General features: G+C 43.4%; 2 protein-coding genes across 5 annotated transcripts in view; both read right to left on the bottom strand.

Moving 5' to 3' along the window:
• Positions 1 to 23,267, bottom strand: part of LOC121865646 (roundabout homolog 1-like) — a 214,204-nt gene that overhangs the window by 155,369 nt on the left and 35,568 nt on the right. For all 4 annotated transcript variants that reach the window (XR_006088784.1, XM_042365170.1, XM_042365171.1 and 1 more), the window contains exon 2: positions 13,960 to 14,107. The gene's annotated coding sequence lies outside the window, so the exon portion shown is untranslated. The remainder of the gene's footprint in view (positions 1 to 13,959; positions 14,108 to 23,267) is intronic.
• The window catches only part of LOC121865649 (roundabout homolog 2-like), a 54,481-nt gene continuing 43,081 nt past the window's right edge, over positions 11,868 to 23,267 (bottom strand). Inside the window, exons 3-4 of the mRNA XM_042365176.1 lie at positions 13,960 to 14,107; positions 11,868 to 11,880 (exon numbers count right to left, since the gene is read on the bottom strand). Of these exons, the coding sequence (XP_042221110.1) occupies positions 11,868 to 11,880; positions 13,960 to 14,107 (161 nt within the window). The remainder of the gene's footprint in view (positions 11,881 to 13,959; positions 14,108 to 23,267) is intronic.

Raw genomic sequence — 23,267 nt, 5'->3', positions numbered from 1 at the left:
TGGGCTTTAGGTGAGGTACAGGTATCCAGGTGTTTATATTTCTTTCTGGAGGGGAGAAAATTAGCCTATATTGTCATGTTCTTCATCCCGGAGTGATGGCGGACCCCGAGGCGCTGTTAAGTTTGCTTCAATTAGGTTAAAAGTTGGAGTGCCGGAGAGAGCTTGGACAAACACACCCAGAATCGTAATAGAGATGACTGATTACTGTAATTTATCTCGTCTCTCTCTCTCTCTCTCTCTCTCTCTCTCTCTCTCTCTCTCTCTCTCTCTCTCTCTCTCTCTCTCTCTCTCTCTCTCTCTCTCTCTCAATTTTTCGTCTCCTACGTCGAATAAGTGAGAGAAAGAGGGAGAAGAGGGAGAACGAAGATAAACTAAATAAGAAGGAGAGATGGAGAGAAAGAGAATTATGTAAACAGCGACAGCAAAGGTAACGAAGAGATTGAGAGAGAAATACACATAGCTATAAACACAGACACAGAGGGTTAGAGATTAAGAGATAAATAGAGATAAAGGGAGAGAGATACAGGCAAACAAACTGAAGGAGAGAAGAAAAACGGGGATATAGATGAGATATACAGAGATATACAGAGATACAGAGATACACAGACAGAGAGATACAGATAGGTAAAGAGGTAGAGACAGAGAGATAGAGACGTACACAGAGACAGATAAACAGAGAGGCACAGAGGTATAGAAAGAAACAGAGAGAGAGAGAGACAGAGAGAGAGAGAGAGAGACAGAGAGAGAGAGAGAGAGACAGAGGTACACAGAGAAAGAGACAGAGTGGAACATGACATCAGGAACACGACACTCCCGGTGACCTGACCTGACCTAACCTGTTTGTGTGGATATAAAACAAAAGAGGATTAACGTACATATAACAACAATTTATAACACTTTTCCACTCATTGAAATTTTGTACTCTGTTTTTTTTTTTTAGTGAATTCATAACAAATTCGTAAATCATATTTATATTTAGTGAATAATATGAATTAGTGCGTGCTAAATGTGTGCTATATTTTACATATATTTTTTAGTGCTTTATTGTGTCATGCGTTTCATTTTATTTCGCGTTCCAGTTGTAGCCGAGGGTTGGTCTGTGTGTGTGTGTGTGTGTGTGTGTGTGTGTGTGTGTGTGTGTGTGTGTGTGTGTGTGTGTGTGTGTGTGTGTGTGTGTGTGCGTGTGCGCGCGCGCGCTTATACGTTAACCTAACCGACAACGTATATTACGCTAAGTGTATTGTGTTGTCAGATCTCAATTCAAGCGAATACCTTAATAGACGTGAAGTTCTCTTGAAAAGCCTGCCTGATACCACACACGAGGTTATTAATGTAAGATAGATCAGATATTTAACCAACAAAGTCATCGTTATTAGTTTCATAAGTATAGATGGATCAGGTTGAAAACTAGACTGGGAGAACGGTAATATCACACAGAATCGTTCAGGTGTTTACTAGGTCACCAGGTCGAAGGTTTGATCAATTAGTAAGGCAGAATATTAATTTTTTTGAGAGTATGTTATGGGAACTTATGTAGTCGAGTATTTAATTTCCCATTTCATATATTTCAAATGGAAAGAAGAGGAGGAGGAGGTGGTCGAATATCGTTCTCTTGTCCACGGTTGAGAGACTTGAGTTAATCAGAGGATTTTTGCTCATTTCATAAGTGCTATGGGAAGAAAGCCTGGGGGGGGGACATGAATCCCATATATGCAAAAATCGACGTCTTATCGTCCATCAAAACATCATCGATAGCATATGACGGCATAAAACCTGTGATTATCGTGCCAACAGAAGCCTGACGATAGAGCCCATAATGCTTTCTCACTCTTCTATGTTACTTCGACTCTGTGTTCCTTACACACAGAGGCTAGAATTTCCACGGCTGAATCCTCTATGGTAGAGGAGAGTGACCATAAGACGCCCTAGGAGAGCCTTAGAGGGCGTCCTCTCTGATGTGATGTCGTACGGAGCGCGACAGATTACCGTACAAGTGTCGCGTCGAATGGCGAATTACAAGTTTTATGGCGGAAGAGGGAAACACTGGCTTTCACAGCGGGGGTGGAAAGGGAGGGTTAAAGGGTGGCTGTAGGGGAAGAACGGGGGTGTAAAGAGAGATGAGAAGAGAGAATAAAACCTACATGGATAAACAGATGAAAAGAAAGAGAACGTAAGACATAAATAGCCTGATCGACTTAGAGATTGAGCGATAGATAAGACGGGAAAGAAAGATAGAGAGGGAGAAAGAGGGAGTAAAAAGGAGACAATACCCCGGGTTGCCAGCCCCCAGGGAGAGGCTGATGGTCCCCAATAGCCCCGGGTACTCAGAAACTAATTAGCCAAGCCTCGCAAAATTTGGGCCATCGATTAGCAGGACTTTGACACAGAAAACACTAAATGACAGCAACGTCGTCAAGTGTGGTGGAGATTAGGAAGAGAAAAGGAAGGAGAGGGAGATAGAGGAGTGGGAGAGGCGGGGAGAGGGAGATAGAGGAGAGGGAGATAGAGGTGGGAGGGCGGGGAGGAGATGGGGAGAGGGAGATAGAGGAGATAGAGGAGGAGTGGCGGGGGAGAGGGAGATGAGGGAGTGGGAGAGGCGGGGAAGGGAGAGGCGGGGAGGGGGAGATAGAGGAGAGGGAGATAGAGGAGAGGGGGTGGCGGGAAGAGGGAGATAGAGGAGAGGGAGTGGTGGGGAGGGGGAGAGGGAGGTGGAACTAGAGGCAATATAATAGAGAGATAAAGTTAGGTAGATGCATAGATAAAGAGTGAATAGGTTGAGAGAAAGATCGATAGATAGATGAACATGAAGATAAGTACATAGAGAAAATTCATATTGACAAGAAGTAATAATAAATTTAAATATACCCCCCCCCAAAAAAAAAATCCAACACGTTTTCACATTCTATATAAATTCATTAACAAAATAATACCATCGCCTGGCAACATACACACACTCACCCACACACACCCACACACACACACCAATCAGGATAAAAATGCTTGTTGGCAAATAAAAATGCAATTTGGTGTGCCTGCATGTGATCATTAGAGAGAACAGCTGACAAACACAAAATAGTTAGTTACTATCTGATAAATCCGAGATAAGGGGGGAACTCACTGGTTCACATTGGCACGATTTTGTATTTGGGGGATAAACTAATTACAGGACGTGTGTTGTTAGTGTGTCTGTCAACCCATACGTCAATGTCATGTCGGTTTTAAATCTTGCACGGTGACCTCAAAGACTTTTAGGGGTCGTCATATGGGTTCGTAATTCGCTTAATGTTGATTTTTGGATCCGTAGTCCCAGAATTGACACCTCTTACATACATACATACATACATACATACATACATACATACATACATACATACATACACCATGGCTTACAGACTTCCTCAGTAACCGACGCCAAGCTGTACGCTTCCGAGGGGCTGTCTCCACCTTTCAGTCACTCACCTGTGGCGTCTCCCAAGTCACCAAGATGGGACCACTATGCTTCCTTATGCTTATCAATGATGCCCTAAGAGAAACCCCTGCTCGTTGGAAATATGTCGACGACTCCACCATTGGGATCAGTGTCAACAATTCTGCTCCCGACTATACCGCCCATCAGGATTTATTGAACAGTCTCCAAAACTGGGCCACCAACAACCACGTCACCATCAACCTCTCCTCCGACGTTGTCCCACCCCCTTACATTATTTTAGGTCTCAACACTCCAGGTTGTAGATTCCATTAAGCTCCTCGGCGTCACCAACAAACTAAATTGGAAACCACACGTCAGTGAAGTTGTCAAATCTTCCAGTTTCCGTCTCCACGTCCTCCGCCGACTCAAGTCCCTCGGAGTTCCTGTCCCCGAGCTCCTCAGTGTTTACTCAACATTCATACTTCCCAAGCTCACCTATGCCTCTCCTACCTGTTCTTCCTCCCTAAATGCCACACAACGTAAACACTTTGAAAAATTACAAAAGAGGGCATACAAGATTATTCTCACCCCTTCCTATTCCACATATCAAGAAGCGCTCAACACACTGACCCTCTCGGCTTTCACTGACCATCACCACGACCTCATCTGTAAATTTGGTGAGAAACTTCTGCACCGTCCTCGATACCGGCTCCTACTACCACCCGAGATTCCTCGTCCGAGAATTGCTGTTCGACACCACAACCGCATCCAGCCCATACGAGCACGAACTGATCGCTATAAGAACAGCCCAGTCCCAACCATTGTAAAAATTATCAATAACTTGTAATCAACCAGTTTATTCAATCCCAGTCAATCTTACTTTTTGAACTGTCACTATGTTGAAGTGCCCTGTAGTTTGAGCTTCTCCTCACCTAGTTATTATATATCATATTGGTATCACTTATGTTACTTGTATATTATTTGTAAATCAAAAGACCCATTCCCCAATTATGTAACTGTATATTTTCAGCCTTCCGGCTGCCATGCTCTTTCAATAAACCGTTAATTATTATTATTATTACACACACACACACACACACACACACACACACACACACACACACACACACACACACACACACACACACACACACACACTTCTGGACCGTGAAGTAACCCCATGACCTGGTAATCACAGGCCCGTGATGGTGGTGATCATGTGAGGTGCTGATGGGCTGATGGCTCCTGTTGTCTGTAATTTCAGATACAATATTTCATCTGTTCATTTTCCTGACATGTCTCTGATTGAACTATAAATAACTAATAATTATTCCTAAGCTTCTAATAGACCTTTATGCTTACTGTGTAGTATCGAGGTTAAATCACAAAACATATACATAATAAATGTACAGAATTACTCTGAAACGAACAGAACATAAGTGTCAAATGAAAAGATGAAATATCAGTTTCGAAAGTGGAATCCTCTTATAATTTTGATATGAAAATCTGCCTCTGACATTTGTCGTGATGACGTCGTGGGAAGCACTCGACAAATAACCAACGTGTGGATGTTTCCTCACTAATATTTTAATATCAGTCGAATAAAAATCGTTCCTTTGTCATTTTCCTTTTAAATTTTCCAGTTTTCATTATGATCGGTTTGGTTTCCTAAACTTATTTCCTTAATTACATATCTTGATTTTTCTTAAAATATTTGAATATGTCCTTAATTGAAATCCTTATCTACCTACCTGTATTTTCCTTGAGCATTTTCCTTATCAATAAATCAGTGTTGTCCTTATCTTTGTTTTCATTTTACTAGTTTCCTTCACTAAGCTGAGATTACTTCGTGTCTCTGGTAATAGGTGGCGGGCGTCCCTGTTCATTTAGGGGCTTATTTTGTCTGTTTAGCGACGTGAGACCGTGAATTGTTAACGAGTCCTGGCCCGTGTGTTATCTCTTTGACGACGAGGAGGGGGATCCTGTGGTGACGGTGGGGGAGGGGTGATTCTCCCCCCTCCCCCCCATGTTCTTGGAGGCGTCAACAACAACTCCCAACAACTCGTGAGTCTCGCTCCTGGCAGCCGGGAAAGCTTCAGACTTTAATTACTTTGAAATTATTAGCAGTTCCTAACAATCTGAACTTCTCGAGAAACATCAGACGCCATACTGAGGCTTCCTTGGATCCCCAGGTGCCGTGGTGTGTGGTTAGACTTGTGTGTGGGTTGGTCAGGTGTGTAGTTAGCCAGGTGTGTTTTGGTTAACCGGGTGTTTGGCTAATCAGGTGTGTTGTTAGCCAAGTGTGTGGTTTACTCATGTGTGTGGTTAGTCAGGTGTGTCGTGGAGTTAGTGCGTGGGTTGGTCAGGTGTGCTATTAGCCAGGTGTGTTTTGGTTACCCGGGTTTCTGGTTAACCAGGTGTGTTGTTAGCCAAATGTGTGATTAATCAGGTGTGTGGTTGAACTAGTGTGGATGGTCAGGTATGTTATTAGCCAGGTGTGTGGTAGACCAGGTTTTTGGTTAGTCAGGCGTGTGGATAGACAGATGTGTGGTTGGTCAGGTGAGTGATTAGCTAGGTGTGTGGATAGTCAGATGTAGTTGACTAGGTGTACAGGTGTATGATTAATGCGGTCCGTGGTTAACCAGGTATTGGATAAGTCAGGTGTGTGGTGTAAGTGGGAACACTCGTACAGTGTCAGTCAACCAAGAAAGGCGTCCATGGAGCTGCTGACACACCTTAAAAATACCTGCTTATACTATCCCAATTTTCCCATAAGGATTATCAGATCTTAACCAGAAACCATAAAAAAAAACATACGGTCGAAACCCGTATTTAAGAGGCGTACGATTTCCTACCTCAAGATGCTGATAAACCACTCGCGGCGTCTTCTTGTATAGCATTTTCTTACGACCTGTAAAGTCGTTTTAGTCCGTCTTAAAACACCTTTTAGGGAGTGTGTAAAAATTTGCCCTTGATGAAGTGCTTGTTTCACCTCACATGATAAAGTCTAATGGGTCTTTTTATCTTATTTTTAAACACACGTTCTTGAGGTAAGTTCCTCCTTCCTGCTTGTGAAGTTACTCTTGTAAAGTTTGTTGAGAAGAACCTTTGAGAATATTTTGTGGGGAGGGGGTGTTGTCTTGTGCTTCCAGTAATGACACTTTCATTACTGCTGGCAACACTAATTAAGACATGCATAAAACACAAGTTAATGGCTTCAGTTTTCCTCTATGTAAAGTTTTAAGGTGCAAGTTAATGGCGTCTTGGTCTCCATTATAAAGTTTTAAGGTACAATTTAATGGCGTCTTGGTCTCTATTTTAAAGTTTTAAGGCACAAGTTAATGGTACCCAAATATAAGTAGCAGTGAGAATAATTTTGCGTCACGCGTCACCATCATCATCATCACCATCATCATCACCACCATCATCATCATCATCATCATCACTTGCTCTAAAAAAAAAATAAAATAAATAAAATATACCCAGAAAGTCCTCAGCCGTACAGAACTCTCTCTCACTCTCGGTAACATCTGCAAATGCCTTGTGTGTAGTCACTAGTGTAGAGGAGGGTGTAGCTGTGTCTTGGTGTGTCCCTAGAGGCTGTGTACCTACAGTGTGGTAAAGCTCTTTTTTTTTTTATACCCTTCGTTATTGAACATTGTGGAAGGTAAGGTGGGGTGGGGGTATATATAATGTTATTCCCTTGTATATCTCATCTGTCTGTCCAAAGTTATCATTTCCGTTCAATAACTTTTAGAACGGTAGCGTGAATCTAAAAGTGACATTGAGTGGTCACCTTCTCCCTAGTGTCATGCATTCAGTCTCATGTTTTATTTTTCTCTTGCTAACTCTTTCAGTGTCTTTCCATTTTATATTTTATTTTTAATGTTCTCTATTTAAAAGTCTTCACCCTTCTCACTCTTTATGTGCTAGACTTTATTCTCTCTCGCTAAAGCCTTCGTGTATCTCGCTTAAAAACGTGTATTGTCAAGTGCCCCCCCTGCCCCCTTCGAGTCCACCTCTAACTCTTCCCCTGGCTGCTTCTATACGATTTCATCCCTGACCCTGACTTCTTGACCATCCATACGATTCTAGACACCCTCCTCCCACCTGGCCTCATCCCACGAGTACACCCTCCTGACCCCTCCCCGCGACTCCACCCCTCCTAACTCCTCCCCTGACCCCTCCTAACAACTCAATCTACCCTGACCCCTCCTCCATTACCCCTCCCTTCTAGCCCATTCCCTTGACTCCTTCTTCCTGTCCTTTCCCCGACTTTCCCTCCACCCCTGACACGTCCCCGCTATCCCTCCCTCCCCCACCCTGGCCGGGCACCTCAAACCAGCCAGCCAGCCCGGGACGACACGCTGTTTATATGACGGTCTCTTATAACCGCTTCTGTCTCACTTTAAAACAGTTATTGTGAAGCGCAGACAACGCCGCCTGATGGCCTCTGAGTCTAAACCTCCACGATTTTTGTTTTTTTAATTTACTTATTTTTGTAATTGTCTTCGCCTGCTGGGGGGGGGGGGGTTATATGTTTCTTATTCGTGTTATGCGTAAGGGTGTGTGCGTGTGCTTAGAATCCGTAATGGTTTGCTTGCGTAAATACTATAGTGTTTATGGGCCTCTTAGATTACAGTCAGTTTTATTGTTTAACTTTGCCGTTTAGTGTCGTTTTCAGCTGGGTGTTGGTTGTTGAGTTTTGTAGCTGTGTGTCCATATTGTTATTCTATTCGTGTACTTTTAATTTCCCCAATATTACAGTTGGACTTGAGTTACATCACACATTTAGTCAAGTATTGTTACGTCACTGATAAAACTAACAAACACTGATCTGATAAAGCTAACAGACATCAGTCAATAGTGAATTTGTTATACTCTTTAAACGGCAGTGCGTTCACGAGCCTCACTTGAACCCGGCACTTGAAAAAATAACGTTGGGTAAACTTTTATTGTTGTGTGAGCAAACGTAACATGATGGACCTTGGTATGCTAATTTTCCCGAGTCCTGGATTCTATTTTCTATACCACAACTTTTTGTTACCTATCTGCCCTTTCTCTATCATTTATTTTACCATATATTCTTAAAATACAATAAGATGCAAATCATTTAACTTTTAGATTTGACGATAGAGATCCTGATATCAAATAATTTATATTAATTCTGAAGTGAAAATGTGGTTTATGGGCGTAGATTTACATCACTTCAGAACACACGAGGCATAAGGTTAAAATTCTAGACACCTGGGACGGATTTTGAAGGAGACTATCTATCATTTTTTGTTTGTTTGTTTCTCCACGAGCCCAGTAGACCTCGGCATTTGTGTGCAAACAACCGTGAAACAAAACGCTATACATACAATTTGATGGAACGTTAACTCTCGGTGCATGGAACCTTGTAAGCCCTGGATTTCCACCCCCCTTTTTTTGTATAGTATATTCTGAGGCTCCACTCCGGGCCTTTCACGACCACCTTAAAATATCTATTGTCAAGTGCTGAAAGGACAGCTTCCCGGGGACCTTAACTCTCCTAACGTGAAAAATCTCTAAGCGGAGAATCTCAAGGTTTTTTGTATTTATGCATCGTGCGTCGCCCTCCCCCTCCCTCACCCCCTTCCCTCCTCACCCTCTCGCTACGATGCACTTAGGCCGCTTTAAAGTGTCTATTGTTAAGTGTTGGAGGTACAACTTGGTGGCGCTGTGACCCTCTCTCTCTCTCTCTGCATGGTGAACTTTGGTGCAGTGATTGTGTCTCGGTTGGGTAGGGTGGCAGAGTGACTCGTGTTCGTACTGTCTTGATCTGTATCCCTCCCCTTACACACACACACACACACACACACACACACACACACACACACACACACACACATCACCCTAACTTATGTGGGCTTTGACATGTGAACGTAAAAGATCTATTTGTCTTACGAGTTTCCCAGAGATAACTTATGTTTTTTAATGATCACATAATGGGTTATTGGTGTAGAAATGAAGGTGATTCTGGGGTTTCAGGTTTAATGGGTTACATCTCCTAAAAAGGCCCCAATCTGACCCCTATTGACTGTATACCATTAGGATTGGAACCCATTAAGATCAAGTTCCATTATGACTAGGGTTCCTAATAAGTTGGAGCCTAATGAGACTACGTATATTACGATTAAAAATGGGGCTTATTGGGACTGGGGCCTATTAGGACGAGGTACACATTAAGCTAGTCGTTAGTTTCTTATTGCGGGACATGCTGCGTGTAGCTGGTGACGACGTAAGAGGCCAGAGATTACTTGTGTGAGCTGTACACGAGGTGATGTTTCCTGGACGATGTTGTTGGGAGTAGTGTTCTCTCAGGGTGATGTGAGGGAGGGGGGTTAGTAAGTAGGGGAGGCAGGAAATTTAGGCGGGGACTAATAAAAAACCGGTTTAGGCAAAGAAAACGGAATGGTGGTGTAAGGGATTGTTGTCATCGTGGGCAGCTTAAGAACCCAGCTTCGAGCATTGAAGCATTGGAAGGATCGACAACCGGGTCTTCCTCTGGCCGATATCATTTCTCCATCCCCCCCCCTCCCCTTCCTCCTCCTCCTACCCCTCCTTCTCCTCCTTCCTCTCCCCCTCGCCCTCCTTCTGCAGCAGGATGCACCCCACTCAGGGGGAAAAGTGACGTAATTGGGTGTTAGCTTTAGCTTTTAGCGGCAACAAATGCGAAAGATAAACCAATGAGGGAGGGAGAGGGGGGACGTAACGAGCAGAAAGTGGAGTGAGTGATGGATGAAAGTGAGACGAAATATATTAGAAAAGAATGATAATAATGTAAACATCTGGAGGGGGGGGGAGGGGCGTACAGGACACACACACACACACACACACACACACACACACACACACACACACACACACACACACACACGGTGGAGATTGTATCTAAGCTGTTTTATACTCTGGCACAAATGTAACGACCAAAATGACACTGAAATTGCACTGAGACTTAGCAAGACTTATTCTCTTATCAGCTCTTATCCCACGAAGGTCTGACAGCTCGGAGACTTATGAGACTTAAACACCTTCGACCATCAAGACATCGAAACTGCACTGTGATTACGTAAGTGGATCATCCTATGTACATCTTAGCAGGAAAAAAGTGTCACGTACGGCTGTCTGTCTGGTACTTGGGACCCAGACAGGAAATCTTGCCGCCTTAGGTTGTGGCAACAGTTGAGTGCGAGAGTAAACAGTGTAGAGGGAACGGGTGGGGATGGTGGTGGTGGGGGGAATGTTTAGACTAGGAGTTTAGTGGATAGGGGGTGGGAGGGAGGGAGGGAGACTGAGTAGGAGAGGGAGGGAAACTTGGAGGGAGGGAGTGTGAGTGAGTTAGTGAGAGGGAGGGAGAAGGAAGAGAAAAGGGGGAGGATTTGTCATAAGGGGAGAGAGAGAGACAGAAATGTTGGAGAGAGAAAGAGAACAAAGTGATCGTAATATAAAACGAAACAGACAAACAGACAGACAGACAGACATAGTAAAATAAAGATATGATGGTAGCATACAGCAGTACCCTCAACCTTTTCACCGCAACTGTACTTCATCATCATCACCATCATCATCATCATCATCATCATCATCATCATCATCATCATCATCATGAACCTTATCTTGAACCTTCCTTGGCCTTTGAGCTCCTTCGAATCTCCTTCTCCTTCATTTGAACTCTCCATATGGTGTGACTATTCTGACTATACTGAGTTTGCCTGTGTCTCGGACGATGATGATGTTACTTGTGCATGTTGTGTGGTCATGTGTGTGTGTGTGTGTGTGTGTGTGTGTGTGTGTGTGTGTGTGTGTGTGTGTGTGTTGACTGTTGATGGGTGATGATGGTTCGTTGCCCAGCTGGAGATTAACTCGTCCTCAGCATCACCAGTGTTGAAATCTTCATCACGTACACACTTATGCTAATGCACTCGAGGCCAAATTATTCAAAGGCCCTTACGCACAACATCAGATATTAGATAGACAAATTTGTGGAACTTCTCGGATCTTGGTACAAAAGCATCAAATATTCGGTAACTTGGCTAATTCTTCGGATATTCTTACATAGAGCTCAGGTATTCAGTAACTTCATTACGTCTTCAGATCTTTGTTCAGAAGCAGTCAGCAGCAGGTATCTTAACTATTCTCCGGGTGTTTTTAGGTGTGTCAACAACGTATGTTTAGTGTCTTGATATGTGGGAGGAGTCTCTCTCTCTCTCTCTCTCTCTCTCACACAAACACATACAGGCACTGGCGGTGGATTCATCCAAAGGCCATTCCGGTTTGTAATTAACATTTAGCCTAAGATACACTGGCCCGTAAATACAAAGTAAACAAAACCACGTTGAAACTTTGAGCTGTGAGCCGTGGGGAGGAGAGGGATGGAGGGGGGGGGGCAGAATGGGAGGAGAGGTAAGGGGAGGAGGTAGAGTGAAACTTATACCTAGGGTGATGGTCTGCAATTAGGACTTGAAAGTTTAAATTAGTATTAAACTTTGAAGGAGAGAAGGGGGGTGTGTGTATGTTTGTGTGTGGGGGTATGAGAGAGAGAGAGAGAGAGAGAGAGAGAGAGAGAGAGAGAGAGAGAGAGTTTTATGTGTCATACTCTGGGAAATCGCCATTGTTTCTTTTACACGTCAGAATCATTGTCACTATAAGCCTCTTTAATCTATTGTCTATTCTTTCTTTGTGTTTCTTTGGATATTATCAACTCAAAATAGACCCCATTGGACAGCTAACAAGCCATGGAATATAATAATCAGGTTTATCTTACGTTCACTCAACTCTCATCGTTCGTGGTATTGCATCACTTTAAAACCAGTGTAGACAGACAATCTAAACAATTCATAAGGATTCAATAAGTCTTTTATTTTATGTGAAAGTGGGATTCATAGGGGTAACGAGCCTTTAGGGATAGTGATGATACAGCTTATTATTTACAACAACTCCGGTACCCAAGAAAACCAACGTCCCTTAGGATAGGAAACGAGCGCTGTGTCCACTTAGCTACCATGGACCACCCTTATGTATGAGCTGTCATTATTAATTTTTTGGGAGTCTTGAAACAGTTTATAACATGTGGTGATATAACCTTTTTTTTTATTCATTTTATTTGGCTTTTGTTTCATCTCTTTTGATAGACGATCTTGACTCCAGTGTGTCTTGATCAGTTAGTTGTGTGTAAGTGATCAGTTAGTTGTGTGTAAGTGATCAGTTAGTTGTGTGTAAGTGATCAGTTAGTTGTCTGTAAGTGATCAGTTAGTTGTCTGTAGTTCGTCTCCTTTTATAACTGGAGCCAACATCACATTCTTAAAAGGGGTCTAGAGATAATAACTAAATCGAAAAGAAAGAGAAAAACATTGAGAGAAATCGAAAAAAAAACCGAGAAATCCCCCAGAAATAACTAAAAGGACGACTCGGCGGAAACGAAGGAAAGAAACAAAAGTAAAGAAGATATAATAACGAATGGGAGGAGATAACACATAAATAACAAAAAAAAACCTAATTGCCTCTCACCCTTCCCTTCCCTTGGGTTAATTGTGTTCTTGTGTCATACATAATAGAGAAGCTTCGGGGCAGGAAGAGGCTAGATATGACAGCTGGAGGGTGTCGCTAAATACGATTCTCCCTCATTTTCCGGCTTGATTATCGCCTTTAGTTACTGTGCTGGGGGAGGTGATTGATTTGTTTAGGTGTGTATATTATTCAGGCAGGTAAAGAGGGGTTGGAGGAGGGTGGGTTAGGCGAGAGTAAAAGGAGGATGAAGGGGAAAGGAGAGGGAGGGAAGGAAGGAAAAGAGGTGAGGGAGAGGAGGAGAGAGAGGTGAGGGAGGGGAGGAAAAGAGGTGAGGGAGAGGAGGAGAGAGAGGTGAGGGAGGGGAGGAAAAGAGGTGAGGGAGAGGAGGAGAGAGAGGTGAGGGAGAGGAGGAAAAGAGGTGAGGGAGGGAAAGAGAAAGAGGGGAGGGAGAGGTGGGAGGGAAGGAGAGGTGGGGGGTGTGGAGTGAACATCTGGGTACTAATACAATACCTGGTGAGGACGGAGACTAAGTAGCATAGTTGGGAGGTGTCTCTTACTGTCTCTCTCTGTCTGTCTCTTATCTCTGTCGCTTTTTCTTTTTCTTCCTTTGTCTAACTGTCTTTCTTGCCTCTTCTATCTCCCTCTTATCGTTTTGTCTTTGTCCTCTTCTATCTACCCGTCTGTCTATGTCTCTGTCTATGTCTCTGTCTATGTCTCTGTCTATCTCTCTCATACCAAAGAGAGAAAGAGCATTGTTTATTACTACATTCCCTTAATGTCTTCCCCTAGCAGCTCCCTCTCTTCCCACCCCCACTCACCTCTTCATTCTTCCACTCACCTCCTCTTTCTTCCCCTTACTTCCTCTTTCTTCCCCCTTTCCTCCTCTTTCTTCCCCCACTCATATCCTATATCTTCCCCTCACCAACAATTTCTTCCTTTCACCACCTCTTTCTTCCCCTCACCACCTCTTTCTTCCCCTCACTCACCCATCACCACCACCCACACTCCCCCAGACTCACCTGTCGTCTAGGGCCAGAGTGTGGCCGTCCTTGGTCCAGGAGACAAGAGGCTCTGGGTGACCTTTGGGTGGCGAGCACTCCAACACCGCCCTCTCCCCCGCCACCACCCGCGCCCCCGTCGGTGACGTTCTGAAGTCGTCACGGAGAACTGTGGAGAAGAAGAAATACAGAGTTAATTAATGTTCAGTGGTTCAGTGATCATGGTGAACAGCTTTTAATCAAGTGGTTCTTTTAAACATACAAATTAGCAACAGCTTATGGTAAAGAATATGTCAATTATTAAGTGATTATATGTAAAAATAGGTGAATTATCAACTGACTTGGGTAAAGAATTTAAATTATTAAGTGATTAGTGACCAATAAGTAAATTATCAACTGATTATGGCAGAAGAGGTTATAAGGCCTAAGGCTCCAATTTTCACTTTCAGAACCCCCCAAAATATGGAAATGATCATCAAATTATGTTAATGATATGTTAACCGTCAAAAGATTGTGGCAAAGATATGTAAATTCTTAACTGATTATCATTAGTGATATTTCGTGACGAGAAACTGTGGCAGAAATAAATCTAAAATATCACGTCTGTCCATCACCTGTTTACACAATCACGGTATTTAGGATATAGATATGTTTATATACTGTATTTTGAGGCCCTGAAACTGTAGACCGAGGGAAAAGTGAACACAGGTTAGGTATCGCCTCATTTTATGGTAATTTCCCGTTGATTGCTCTAATTATAAGCTGGTTGTGGTAATTAAATCACTTTGAGTCATTACCTAAAACTGTAGCTCGAAGGAAGGGTAATCATGAGTGTTAATTAACTGGTTATGGTAATTATTGTACTTAACTACGAATTTTTAGGTTGAATGGTTTAATGGGCTTTACTCCTAATGGGTCCCAGCCTATACCCTGACCCAGTTACAATGGATCCTAGCCTAATAGATCCCAATTGGGGCTCATTTACCCAAACTACCACAAACCCCAATTTTGTAAGGTCCAAAGGAAACTGTTTAACGTGTCAGAGTAAATTAAGGACGAAGTCACTTGTAAGTACGATTCAGTTGTTGTAATTAATTTGTTGAAGTGGACAAGGAGAATTAAACTCTCCTATTAAAAATGCGGTTACTGGTATAAGAGGTTACTTTTAGGAACAGGTAAACCATCACCAGGTAGAGATCTGTGGAGTGTAAGGAAGAGGAGGAGGTAATGAAGATAATGATTGTAACGCGACCGTACTCTACATAATGATAGTAACAAGTCTACGGAACTCTGAAGCCTTATTTCATTATACTCGTCTTTTATTAATTCACGTTTATCTTTGTTATATTCCTTAGTCCTTTTTTATTTTGTATTTTCTAAGGAATCAGTTTAAGATGTTGATAAGAAATATGTTATTGATAAAAAAAATTTGATGATAAAATGTGATTACGATGAGGAAAGTTAGAAGTAGGTGTAATAGCATAATGAGAGTAATGTGTAATGATGATTATTATTTGTAGTAGTATTAGCCAGAGTAGTGATGTATATATTATAGAAATAAAGAGGAAACGCAGAGGTGAAAGTATGGTTAGTGCTGAGGGTCGACCAGAGAATGGAAAATGAAAAATTGGTTAAAAAGAGAGTGTAGGATTTATAGATAGAAGGATGGATTGAAGGATGGATTGAAGGATGGAGTGAAGGATGGTTCCGGGATGGGTGAAAGATAGTGAAGGATGGATTGAAGGATGGAGTGAAGGATGGAGTGAAAGATAGTGAAGGATGGATAGAAGGATGGATTGAAGGATGGATTGAAGGATGGAGTGAAGGATGGACCAGAATAGAGGATGATGGACCTCCAGGTAGAAGCACCGTGTGTGAATGAGCGTCGAGTGTTTTTAGGGGAAAGACGTGTTGCTCAGGGGTAATACAGCCTCGTGTAAGAGGACAGAAGTAAAGTATATGTGTATTTAGCGACTTATTGTTGAAGGGGATCACGACCGTAAGACACATCGATCATAGTAAGAAATGAACGAGAGAGAGAGAGAGAGAGAGTTGTGTTTCCTATTCATGCTTTTCTCAAATGCTCATCTGCCCCCCCATCATTCTACTCCTCCATTCCATCTCTCTCCTTGTCCGCCTTCTTCCCCTTAGGCCAACTTTCCCTACTTTCTCGTCCCACTTCCCCGCCCTCCTCCGCCCTCCCGCCCTCTCTCGCTTCCTACCTTTTCCTGTAGCCCAACATGCCCACACCTCCCCTTCCACCTCTTCTTTCCTCCCCCAAACCCTCTCTCTCCCCTCTCCCCCTCTCCAAATAGGCTGGAGCCATCAAAGGAAGAAACAGCAATCATAAAGCAGCAGAAAATATTGCATCTTCCTCCCTCAAAGAAAGAGAAAATTGAATCAGCCTAGTGGTGTCCAGCGAGAATTGGGGAGTGGGAGGAGGGAATGTGGTTGAGTGGTGTCACACCACCGAGGGGGTTGAGGGGGGTATGGGGAGAGGGAGGCAGAGGAGGGTGTGGGGTACTAGTAATGTCGAGTGGGGAATGGTGAAGAAGGGTGAGAGGGAGGGAAAGGGATAGGACATGTCGAGTGATTTTCAGAGAGGAGAGGGGGAGGTGATTGGGATGAGAGGGAGGGAGAGTATATGCCTAGTGGTTTTTCATTGGGAGAGAGAGAGAGAGAGTATGGGGTAGAGGGGATATGAGGTGAGGAGAAAGTGGCTAGAGCCAGGTCACACGTTGATGATCCTCCTTGGGAGAGTTGAAATTGAGGTGATGCAGAGGAAGGGGAGAGAGAGAGAGAGAGAGAGGTGCTTAAACTGAAGAGGTGAAGAAAAGTAAATAAACAAGGGTGACACACACACACACACACACACACACACACACACACACACACACACACACACACAAAACAGAGGCACCAAGGAAACACAAAGCAACAGCAACAACAAACAGGCTGAGTGACGTTGAACATAATTGCATTGTGGCGACAAACAAGAGCGTCGTCTCCTTCACTACACGACGACACCCCCTCCTCATCCTCCGCCTCCTCTTCTTCGTCTTTGTCATTGTATTTGTCCTCTTCCTCCTTCTCCTCCTCTTCTTCGTCTTTGTCATTGTATTTGTCCTCCTCCTCCTCCTCTTCTTCGTCTTTGTCATTGTGTTTGTCCTCCTCCTCCTCCTCCTCCTCCTCTTCTTCGTCTTTGTCATTGTGTTTGTCCTCCTCCTCCTCCTCCTCCTCCTCTCATAAAACTGTTGACGACTCTTACAAATTGACGATTGTTGAAATTAGTATTACTATTACTATTACTCCAATTACTACTACTGCTGCTACTTTTACTACCACTAAAATTACTCCTTAGTCGAATTTACTACTGTTACTGCTACTTCTGCTGCCACAACTATCTATCACCACTGCCTACTACCAATATTTGCTTCTGCTGTACTGCTACTCCGTATTGCCATCTGCTACTTACTACTTGTTTCTGCTACTCTCCTTGTAGTACCTGCTATTATCTACTTTTATCTGCTACTAATAATCCTAAGTACTATTACCAGCCACTGCTATTTACTGCTATTTGCGTTGACTACTGGATCGCGGCGGCAGTCAAGCGGATAAAGCGCTCGCCTCCTGTTCTGGGGGGTCGGTTTTGATTCCCGGGCACTCCTAGTTCACCCAGCTGTAAATGGGTACCTACGTTTCCAACTTGGGGATGTGAATGCGGTCGAGTGCAGTACCGGCCATGCTGCCTTCTTGTGTACCGAAGGCTTAGTATACAATGTTATATATCCACACTGTCTTGCCTATGGGACCCACTTTCACTGTTAACTCGTGATAACGTTTAACTGTTTATTAACTTTTCTGTTCGTGTTTTTAAATATTTATCTTTCTTTTCGTTTATTTTCTTATGGTACTATTTCTAAATAATAATAATATTCTTAACAAAATTACGACTAATTATTATTATTATTATTATTATTATTATTATTATTATTATTATTATTATTATTATTATGAGAAACAGAAAATAAGTAATAGAAAAGGAAAGGTGCATCTCTATCGACCTCAGTTGGGTGGGTGATGTAGCCAAGTAGAAGTCGTGTTAAAGGGGCATTACTACCTGTACTAGGGGTGAGGTGGGGCAGAGGGGAGAGGGGTAACCAAAACAAAGGGGTCAGAAAAAACAAAGGGAACAAGCCTCGGGAGGGAGGAGGGTGGGGGGGGGGAGGGGTTGAGGAGGCTGATGCATCTTTCCAATCTTCCTCTTTATGCCAGAGGTCAAAGGTCATCATTCTGGTTCTGGCTGTGTTAAAGGTCAAGTTAACCGTATTCCACCACTGGGCTCTGAAGAATGTACAGAGAATCTTTGGTTGCGGGAAGGAGTCTCTTCGTTTATATACACCGCCATCCTGAATAGTGAATATGAGAGCGCTTATATCAATAGTAATTATAATAGTAATACGCATAATAGTAACAGCAATAGCAACAGGAACAATAGAGTGATAGTCTTCCCCGCCAAAGAGATACACACTATAAATTTGACTTAGTGAAGTGGTATAAATATTTGCCCTTTATAAAGACTCTGCTTTCGTCTCTCTCAGTCAAAGGACAACTTCAAAGGAATTCCAGCGCTGCATCGAACAACTTTTCCAATTGCCGGTGTCTTACAAGATGGTCTGTCTGTCTGTCCTCCCGTGTGTTGCTCTCGTGAAAAATGATACTGTCTTGAGATGCTTACCAGGAGGATAATAAAAAAATGTCCCCGAGTTTGGGCAGAAAATAGATAGAGATGTTTAACGATATACGGTGATATATAATGAATTTAATAACGATATACGGTGATATATAATGAATTTAATAACGATATACGGTGATATATAATGAATTTAACGATATACGGTGATATATAATGAATTTAATAACGATATACGGTGATATATAATGAATTTAATAACGATATACGGTGATATATAATGAATTTAACGATATACGGTGATATATAATGAATTTAAAAACGATAATACCCAATTACTGTACTTATAACTAGCAGTGTTAATACCAATAATAACAATAACGATGTTAGTTAGATAACAATAATAATAATAGTAATACTGATACTAATAGAGATGATAATAAAAACACATAATAAAACAATATAAAATAATATCCAAGGTAAGATATTAAAATAATAGTAATAATAACAAATTGTATCATTATCTTAGACAGTTTTAAATGATTTTTTGTGTAATTTATGGAAGAGTTGGAAAAAAAAGAATATTTCAATCCTTGCTCCTTGTGTGTGTGTGTGTGTGTGTGTGTGTGTGTGTGTGTGTGTGTGTGTGTGTGTGTGTGTGTGTGTGTGTGTGTGTGTGTGTGTGTGTGTGTGTGTGATACAGCCAGTAGGAACCAGCGTGAAGAAGTAATATTTGGAATTCTCTCCTCGATCTTGGTTGAGATGGATGAAGTGAATTTCTGGAGCGATAATATTTCTCTGCCCTAGTTGAGAGATGTGCTGCCTTGGCCTCTTCTTGTTACGTGTGGAGAGGGTGAGAGAGTGAGAGAGTGGGGAGGGTGAGAGAGTGGGGAGGGTGAGAGAGGGGGGTGAGAGGGGGGGGGGGTGAGAGGGGGGGGGTGAGAGAGTGGGGAGGGGTGAGAGTGGGGAGGGTGAGAGAGGGGGGAGAGGGGGTGAGAGAAAGGGGGTGAGGAGGTGGGGGTGAGAGAGGGGGTGAGAGGGGTGAGGAAGGTGGGGGGGTGAGAGAGGGGGTGTGAGAGAGGAGGTGAGGGGGTATGGGTGATGAGAGAGATAGAGTGAGTTAGAGAAAGGGACAGAATTGGGAAAAAGGACGAGGAATAGTATTGAGAGAGAAATTTGAAGGAAAGGAAGGAGGAAGGAAAGATGGAGGAGATAGTAAGGAAATGGGGTAGGGGTTATGATGATGGCGAGTGAAGGAGAAACAACATAAACAAGTTAAACCACCACATAAACTACATGGTTAAACTGTAAACCACATTAACAAGTCCATAAATCCTCATAAACAAGTCCACAAATCCTCATAAACTACATAAACAAGTACAATCACCACATACTTTCAATTCTAGATCACATTACGTTATCAAACTAGTTCTCATTTTAATATTCCAACAAACACATGATTTATCCCCTCCCCCTACCTCCCTCCCTACCTCTCTCCCCCTACCTCTCTCCCCTCCTTCTTCCCGTCCCCTCTCCCCCATCCCTCCCCTCCCCTCCTCCCCTTCCCCCTCCCCTTCCACCTCCCTCTCCCTGTCTTCCACCTCCCCTCCCCTTCCCTCCCCTCTCCCCCTCCCTCTCTCCCCCTCCCCACTCGTTGGTGCACTTTTCGTTCATCAAACTTTGTCTCACGTTCACAGTCACCAACTTTCCTCTTTGGAGCTTTGGGCTGTTCAAAAACTCGTGTGGCGGCGGCGGACACAGAAAATATCAACCTGGGCTATAAATATATATTTTTTTTCTATGATGATTTTGGTGAGTGTTGGGTTGTTCATTCTGGGTTTAGTGTGAGGATTTAATATTTGTGTTTTTTTTTAAATAAGGTTTTCATGTGTGGTTTATGTAAGTGGTTTTTTTTTTATGGTTTTGTTTTATGGGTGATTTTCTTATGGTTTTTCATTGGATGTGTTCGGGTTTTGGATTAATTTACCTTGTTTTGGTTAGGTTAGGTATTTAACGCCTGGTTTTCGTATAATAATTTTTGTTTTGAGGTTTTCACGTTTGGTTTGGTTAATTATGGTCGTTATTTGATGATAATGATGAAGATGATGATCATGATGATGATGATCATAATAATGATACATGTATTTGTTTGACACGTGAACTAGACCAGTTTTCCTCTTTAACGACTTATTGATAGTTGACCGAATGTTTAATAGTGATGAACGAGAGAGAGAGAGAGAGAGAGAGAGAGAGAGAGAGAGAGAGAGAGAGAGAGAGAGAGAGAGAGAGAGAGAGAGAGCATATCTGTTTGACACATAAAACGAGATTCAATTTGCTGAAACACTGTACCATACAGATTTCACTTGGTGCTTTGATTTGATTCTGATTGCTTTTTTTGGCGTCTGTAAACTTTCACATAGTTTAACAAAGTTTCGTTCGGGAAAAAAGGTTAAAAAAAAAATGTTTGATACATAAGAGATGAAGCAATTGTTTTTTTGTTTTTTGTTTTTTCAAACAGAACTTGTATGAGGTTTTTATTTTTGCAGTGAGAGAGAGAGAGAGAGAGAGAGAGAGAGAGAGAGACTATATCTACATCTAGCCTTGCTTAGCCACAATTAAAATTAGTAAAGGTGATACACAATCATACGTCACGGTAAGAGAGGACCAATCACAGCACGATCTGCCCGCCTGTAAATAGACTTCGCCTTTTCGCTTGACGCCTGAATCATCAGTATTTCACTTCCTCCTTCATACATCATCTCTCTCCCTGTTCGCTTTCCCTCCCTTTCTCCCCTCACTTACCCTCTTTTCCCCTTTTCCTGTTATTCTCCTGCTCCGCTACCTTTCCTTCATCCGCACTTCCCTCTTTCCTACTCTCTCTCTCTCTCTCTCTCCCTTCTTTTTTTTCCCTGTATGTCTGCCCTCTCTCTCTCCCTCTTCCTCTTGGGAATTAACAAGCGATACCTTCCCTTTTCCATTGATTCCCATTGTCTCTCGTTTTCCCCTCTCCCATTCTCTCTTCCTCTCACCTTCTTGTACCACTGTGACCATTCTCTCTCTCTCTCTCTCTCTCTCTCTCTCTCTCTCTCTCTCTCTCTCTCTCTCAATCCTTCCATTTTCTTTGTTTATCTTCTCCCCTCTACGTCACCCTCCTCCTTATCTCATCTCCTCTCCCTCTCTCCCACAGGTGTTGCCCACAGGTGATAAATAATTAGTAGGGAGGGGGCAGGAGGTGTTGCCAGGGTGGAGGAGTCAGCAAATGTTCACCTATTTTTTATCTCAGCCCGTGTGAATTATAGCTCCTTGGCCTCCCTCACCCACCACACCCCCCTCACTTATGTTCCACTCCACACCCCTCTACACCCCCCACCCCCTCACTTATGTTCCACTCACACCTCCTCTCACCTCCCATGCCCCTACCCTCACCTTCACCCCCCTCACCTCCCACACCCCTACCCTCACCTCCCACACCCCTACCTCACCTCCCACACCCCTACCCTCACCTCCCACACCCCTACCTTCACCTCCCCACCCCCCTACCCTCACCTCCCACCCTCCCCTCACCTTCACACCCCTATCCTCACCTCCACCCCCCTTACCTCCCACCCCACCTCCCCTCACCTCCCACACCCCTACCCTCACCTCCCACACCCCCCCTACCCTCACCTCCCGCACCCTTCCCCTCACCTCCCGCACCCTACCCTCACCTCCCGCACCCCTCACTTATGGTCCTCTCACTACTCCATATCTCTTTCACATAAACCATATCCATTCCACTTATCTTTCACATCCTCACTTGTCCCACTGCCATCTCCCTGCCATCCCTCTGCCACCCCCTGCCACCTCTTGCCACCCCCTGCCACCCTCCCTGCCATCCCCTGCATCCCCCTGCCACCCTCCCTGCCATCCCCTGCCACCCTTCTGCCACCACATGTCCATCCCCTACCCACCCTCCCTCCACCACCCATGTCCATCCTGCCACCCCTCCTGCCCACCCCTCCCTGCCACCCCTGCCATCCCCCGTACCCTCTGTAGCCCACCCTTCCCCCGATACTCTCCCTGCTAACCCCCTGCCATTCTCCTACCACCCTACTGCCACCCCCTGCCATCCCCTGCCACCCTTCTGTCATGAACATCAGCTACTCCTATTTAACCTTTCACTAGCCACTATTAGCATTAGATTGAAGAGCAGACCAGAAATTTGACCTCAGACATAGATTTAGAAATAGACGTGTTTGTTAATATGATCTTTGTGTCCAGTTTATTTTTGACATCATTTAGACATACGTGGAGGTCATTAATTCTTCCATTATTACCCTTTAATTATCTACCTCCTAATGTTTTTGATTTCGAGGTAAATATTGATCATAAATTAGCTTGAGTTACACCATTGCTAGTTACCCCTTTTGGCCCATTTTAGATTTAGACGCAGCTAGACAGATTTAGACGTATAGTTAGACAGATTTTGACGTAGAGTTAGACAGATTTTGACGTAGAGTTACACAGATTTAGACGTGAGGATTAGAACAGATTTTGACGTGTTACACAGATTTTTGACGTAAGTTAGACAGATTTAGACGTATAGTTAGACAGATTTTGACGTAGAGTTAGACAGATTTTGACGTAGAGTTACACA

Source organism: Homarus americanus, unplaced genomic scaffold (genome assembly GCF_018991925.1).
Source record: "Homarus americanus isolate GMGI-L3 unplaced genomic scaffold, GMGI_Hamer_2.0 scaffold23458, whole genome shotgun sequence".
Taxonomy (NCBI): Eukaryota; Metazoa; Arthropoda; class Malacostraca; order Decapoda; family Nephropidae; genus Homarus; species Homarus americanus.
This window is presented reverse-complemented; position numbering and strand designations above follow the sequence as displayed.